Source organism: Anoplopoma fimbria, unplaced genomic scaffold, assembly GCF_027596085.1.
Source record: "Anoplopoma fimbria isolate UVic2021 breed Golden Eagle Sablefish unplaced genomic scaffold, Afim_UVic_2022 Un_contig_12395_pilon_pilon, whole genome shotgun sequence".
NCBI lineage: Eukaryota > Metazoa > Chordata > Actinopteri > Perciformes > Anoplopomatidae > Anoplopoma > Anoplopoma fimbria.
Window position 1 is genome coordinate 1 of NW_026551791.1, and position 6,545 is coordinate 6,545.

At 39.7% G+C, this 6,545-nt stretch overlaps 1 protein-coding gene across 1 annotated transcript; it reads left to right on the forward strand.

Moving 5' to 3' along the window:
• Positions 1–681: 681 nt before the first annotated feature.
• Positions 682–5,921, forward strand: LOC129115768 (uncharacterized; the record flags this gene model as incomplete). The annotated part of the gene is made up of 3 exons (XM_054627031.1): positions 682–1,005; positions 4,292–4,426; positions 4,687–5,921. Coding segments are annotated over 3 exons (764 nt in total), but the record flags the coding sequence as incomplete, so codon positions are not given.
• Positions 5,922–6,545: the final 624 nt, after the last annotated feature.

The following is a 6,545-nucleotide window of genomic DNA, read 5'->3' on the forward strand; positions in this document are numbered from 1 at the left end:
ATTTTTTGAACAGGCCCTATTATGTTGTTTTCCGGTGCATATTTTTATCTCAAATTACAGTTACAACATGTTTACATGCGTTAATGCTCATATTCAGTCTTGTTTTTCTCATCCTGGCTGTCCTGCAGCACCTCTTCTCTCACCCTCTCTGAAATGCTCCGTTGTAGCGTTTGCTCCTCCCTCCAGAAAGCAAGGTCTGCCCTGATTGGTCAGCTAGCCCGCTCTGTTGTGATTGGTCGACGTTTCCCATTTCAAAACACTGAGCTCCGTCTCTCTCTTTTGTTGTTTGAGGGCGGGCCAAACTAGCCAGAAGTAGTTTTACGTCACTTCGTAACATTATGAGGTCATAATGTTACGGAAGTGACGAAACTACTGAAAGAGAGACGTCAATCGAGTCGTTTTAGGCTGCGCAGTTTTATGAGGGGGAGGGTAACTCCTTTTAGGCGTGGACTTCAGGTTTTACACTCTACAGACCTTTTACATGTACAAAAATATATAGAACACACTAAAGAAGAGGGAAAAAGTAGAAAAGCATAATAGGGCCACTTTAAATAATTCAGTTTTGTTGCGCATCAATATAGATTTACTGTGTGCAGAAGCCATCTTGATCAGATATTTGCTGATTTACAAATATTGGTTATTTTATATTCTCTCAATACTGTTTGTCCCTTTTGTGCTCAGTGCCGCTGCAGCAGCCCAACATCTCCCTGACGTCTCATAACGGAGGGCTGGTCTGGGGCCCTGAGGGTGCCGAGGTCACCAGGGATTACAGCTTTGTCTTCACCTGCTCCATCTCCTCCCATTATCCTGGGGGTGTTTTCTCTCTCCTCTCCTCTGGCTCCGGCCTCACCAACGTCAAGTCAGCCATCAACGGCTCGGCCTCCTTTGACTTCCCTGTGGCCGAGTATGAGCACCTGGGGAACTACAGCTGTGTGTATGAAGTCACACTGTCTGCACGGAGATTCACTTCCACCATGACAGCCACGATTACTGTCATCATTAAAAGTAAGTAGATTGTACAATTTAAACTAAACACTGCTATATAATAGGGACAATGGCTGAGTGATATAAGCCACTACTTACTGTGTATAGCTGCCTTAGCAACACAACCTCTTATTGCCAGACTGGGATTCCCAATAAAACCACGGTGGATAGACAAACAATGAGCTGCATGGCTTGTCCATGTACCACCCTTATATGATTGTTTTATTTCATGTTAGTTAAGAGGCCTCCAGACAAAACAAGTCACATTTTAGACTATTGTCTTGATGTTCCTTGTATCTTCAAGAAGAGTTGGTGTGACAGGGAGAGATAAGGGAATTGGGAGGAGAAACATCAGCGAGCAGTGAAGGCCTGACGGACAAGTAGGAGAATAAAGAAATGTGGGCTGAGAAGTGACATGGAGAGATGACCATATTATAATGATAATATGAGGAGCTTTGATGTTATTATTGCCATCATCACCACCATCACGATGACAAATAATGTACTTAAGACAACAAAAACATTTTAACCAATATATACATTTTAAGTGCTATGATAATTTATCTCCACATTAATATATACTAATATTTAAGTGCTTTTCACTGTTTTATTTTGTTAAATTAATTAATTGGAAATCAATCCATATTACAGCTAGACTGATAAATCAACCTGGCTGATATATGTTGGCCAATATTAGCTTATGGTAGATACATAGTTTGTATATTGGTTAGAGCCTGCAGTGCTGTGTCAGCATTACCTCGTTTGAAATGGATTTTTTAAATTCTAAAATATCCTCAGACCAAGGTTATTTATGTTATGTTATTTCATGTAAAAAAGATATCAGATATATTTTTCTTTTAAACTCCCAAATATCAATATCAGTTTCAAATTTAGCATTTGATCATACGTTATATGTATTGGTCAGGCTATAATACATACACATACAGCGGGTAAAATAAGTATTGAACACGTCACCATTTTTCTCAGTAAATATGTTTCTAAAGGTGCTATTGACATGAAATCTTCATCAGCTGTCGGTAAATTTATTTAATACTTGGTACAAAAGCCTTTGTTGGTAATGACAGCTTCAAGACGCCTCCTGTATGGAGAAACTAGTCGCATGCATTGCTCAGGTGTGATTTTGGTCTTCAAATCTTGAAGGTTCCATGGGCCTCTTCTATGAACTCTGATCTTTAGTTCTTTCCATAGATTTTCTATTGGATTCAAGTCAGGTGATTGGCTGGGCCATTCTAGCAGCTTTATTTTCTTTCTTTGAAACCAATTGAGAGTTTCCTTGGCTGTGTGTTTGGGATCATTGTCTTGCTGAAATGTCCACCCTCGTTTCATCTTCATCATTCTGGTAGATGGCAGCAGATTTTTATCAAGAATGTCTCTGTACATTTTTCCATTTATCCTTCCTTCAATTATATGAAGTTTGCCAGTGCCGTATGCTGAAAAACAGCCCCACACCATGATGTTCCCACCTCCAAACTTCACTGTTGGTATGGTGTTTTTGGGGTGATGTGCAGTGCCATTTGACCTCCAAACATGGTGTGTATTATGGCATCCAAAGAGTTCAATTTCAGTCTCATCTGACCAGACTATATTCTCCCAGTATTTCACAGGCTTGTCTAAATGTTGTGCAGCAAACTTTAAACGAGCTTCAACATGCTTTTTCTTCAGCAATGGAGTCTTGCGTGGTGAGCGTGCATACAGGCCACGTGGTTGAGTGCATTACTTATTGTTTTCTTTGAAACAATTGCTATGCACAGCGGTGAGGGACTTTCTGTCTTTCTGTAGCTCTCCACAAGTGGTCCTTGGTTCTTGGACAACTCTTCTGATAATTATTTTCACTCCTCTGTCAGAAATCTTGCGAGGAGCACCTGGTCGTGGCCGGTTTATGGTGAAATGATGTTCTTTCCACTTCCGGATTATGGCCCCAACAGTGCTCACTGGAACATTCAGAAGTTTCGAAATCCTTCTGTAACCAATGCCATCAGTATGTTTTGCAACAATAAGGTTGAAGGTCTTGAGAGAGCTCTTTGCTTTTACCCATCATGAGATGTTTCTTGTGTGACACCTTGGTAATGAGACACCTTTTTATAGGCCATCAGTTGGGACTGAACCAGCTGATATTAATTTGCACTGACAAGGGGCAGGATTGCTTTCTAATGACTGATAGATTTCAGCTGGTGTCTTGGCTTTCCATGCCTTTTTGCACCTCCCTTTCTTCATGTGTTCAATACTTTTTCCCTGTGTCATTCCATTTTATTACACATTACTTAATTCTTAATTTCTGAATTTATTTGTTTGGTTTTCTTTGTATGTATGGATTATTTGGGTTGTTACCGACATCAGGTGAAAATTTCATGTCAATAGCACCTTTAGAAATATGTTTACTGAGAAAAATGGTGACGTGTTCAATACTTATTTTACCCGCTGTACATATAGCTACGGCATACATTTCAAAAATGACTTTATACACAGAGACACGTGCACCACATGTGCACATGAAGACACACATGTGCAACGTGGGCTTGCACTCACAGCACGTCATGTTTGCAGGTGCATTTTCCGAGACACTCTGTTTACTAAAGCAAATGTTAATTTGACCCAAACGGCTTGCCTTAGAGTCTCCTACTAAGAGCTTTGACATAGTTGCAGATGACCCGCCAGGTTGCTGGTTCACAATGCGATGCTTACATTTTCTTTTTTACAAGGTGATGAACTGAATGGAGCTTACTATCTCCTCTGGTATATCATTGTGTTCTTTCTTTGTGTAGATTTTTAACAACTCCTCCAAAGTATTTATTCATTTTTTATTCCCTTGAAATTAAGTTGCCTCTCATAGACCTAGTTCATAGATGTAGGAGTGTTCTTTAAGAACATTGGCTCTCTTTTGTAACATTTGTCACTTCAGTTTGTAATTCAACAACAGTTATTCAGCTATGCTGCACAGAAGAACCATTGTTATCTGGCCGGCAACTTCTGTTAGTAGTAGAAGTAAGAAGTTAGACCAAGTTTTACAATTTGACATGCTCTGTCTTACATTTCCCACACTCTTCAGCACATCTAAAAAAATACCACTGACCACATAACTGTTCAGCTTAGTTCCCTATTTGTATGCACTGTCAATTTGGGTGTGGTGAGCTATGAAGTGAGCTATGTTTTCTCTATCGAGCTTATAACCTTATAACTTACACTGGAAGCTCAAAAGTGTCTTCTCTGGAAATATATCAGTTAGTGTGTTCAATTTATCAATGTAATTTGGAAAAAGGATTAACTGTTAAATGTTTTTCTCTCGTAGTGTCTTTGTTGCCGCTGGTATCCTCAGTATCTGTCGTGGGTCTGCTGCTGCTCCTGCTGGTCTTGGTGGGGGTCTTTCTGGTTCTCAGGAGAAAGAGACGAACCGAGCAGCCTGTTGCCCTCGTCCAAACCCAATGTCTGTGCTCACCAGGACACGCAGAACATTACATGAAAAGACTAAAGAGTTATTCTCATGTGATTAGTATTATCAAGGGACAACAGGAAATGTTCTCTCCATTTATGGGGGGGGGCTGTGAATAGTTCTAAACTGTTGCTGTCTATAAAGTTTCATTATACACTTTCATCAATTATTTGTGTTTGATTGCTTGTAAAGAATTCCCTCTGATATGTATGAGACATTTTGTCCTGATGCTTGTGTTTGTGCTTGTGTTGCAGTGGCTTTCAGACTCAGCAACACTTATGATAATAACAAGAATGAGGACGAGGACGATGACTACGAGAACGTTAATCCAGCAGACAAGGAGAAACTCAAAGAGGAAGCAGAGAGAGTGGAAGAAGAGGAGAGTAATGATTACGAGGACCCAGAGAGTAACGAAGATCAAGATTGTGACAAAGAAGAAGAAACCAGTGATGATGAAGCGGACTATGAAAATGTAAACCAGCCACTGGATGAACCAACTCTTGACATTTATGAAGAACATGAGGATATTTATCAAAACTTTGAGGTGTCCGATGGTTAAATGTTGAATAATGCTGAAGAAATGCAACTTGACAAGACAATTCTTCCTGCCTCAGGATGATTAATCATTATTTCTCATTATTTTGAAATGCCAAACTATATTGCTATAGTTTGTTACCAAATTCTTGTAGGGTTGGCCTATTTGAACAATGTTTTGATAGTTTGTTTACTCTTATTAATCTGAACCCAAAAAACTAAACTAAGGAATATTATGTCTTTTTTTTCTTCATTTTTTGGATGTAAAAACAGGAAAATCAAGTAAGAAAAGAAACGAGGGAAACAAACTCAGATAACGAGCCGATTTAGTCTTTTGCGAATCCCATTTTTGTTTTTGCCTTTGAAAGACTTAGAAAAGGACGTAAGTAAGAGTATTTCAAAATAAAAGTCAAGGCAATAGAATGACTGTATGCAAAAATGTCTGTCATGCGCAAAAATATACATAACATATTATGCATAGGACTAGTTGCTCGAAATGTACATGCGCAAAAATATACATATGGCTTAAAACGGACAGCAACGCTGAACAACAATCATATGACTATAAAACAATGTAAGACATCTTAGATTTGTGGAAGCTGAGCTCTCTGTGTTTCGGTCTTGTGCAATATCTCATAGAGTCAACTCCTTAAACAGTGTTCACACACAAGCACAGTGCTAAATCATTCTTTAGACACACTTGCCTACATTGTGATGGTGTGAGTTTGTCAGAGCTGCTAAGAAGCTGACAGGAGAGTTAGAACAGAACAGGTTGAACTGTGAATGATGATGATACAGTGATGATACAGTGATGATGATGATACAGTGATGATGGTACAGTGATGATGTAATAATGAAGGTAAAAATGTGAAGCACAGGTGCTGGCTGGTAACTGAAGCAAGGTCCACTGAAGGGTGTTTAATACGAATAAATAAAATGTGTCCTTATTTCTCAATTCTCATTATTTATTGCCTCATTATTACACGCTCTTCATGTCGGTATGTGTGGTTCTGAAATGACATAAACCCCTACACAGCTTCCCATAATTACCCAGACCGGTTACTAACAAACCTCCCCACCAACTAACCAGCCCAAAACAGAGGGTAACAGTATAAACACAGGTTCCACAGTACAAATGCTCATGACAGCAGCAAACAACCAGCTCACAGGCCAAGAGCGAAAGAGAGGGCAGAAGCACTGGATCCGGAGGTTGATATGCAGCTCCACTGACAGCCTGACACTGTGGGTGCTTCAGGCACTGAAAGGGGGCTTGACAGACCTGAAACACACAGACAGACAGCTCTCTGCCAAAAAGAGGCCAGAGATGAGCCAGTGGGTGTAACATAAACCCTAAATAAGTAGTGTTGTTGCCTAAATCTAGCTGAGTTGTTTCCTGTGAAAGCAAAAGTTTAGTTTTCTAAGACTGTTGCATGTAACAGAAAGTACAGTGGTGCTGGCTTTCGTTGTAAAAACACACTTTTTCGTTAGATCTCATATGAACTGTTGTATGAGGACACTTGAACGAAATGTTCACAAACCTGTGTCTGTTGCTTTTGCTTGTATGCAAGCCATGTCCATG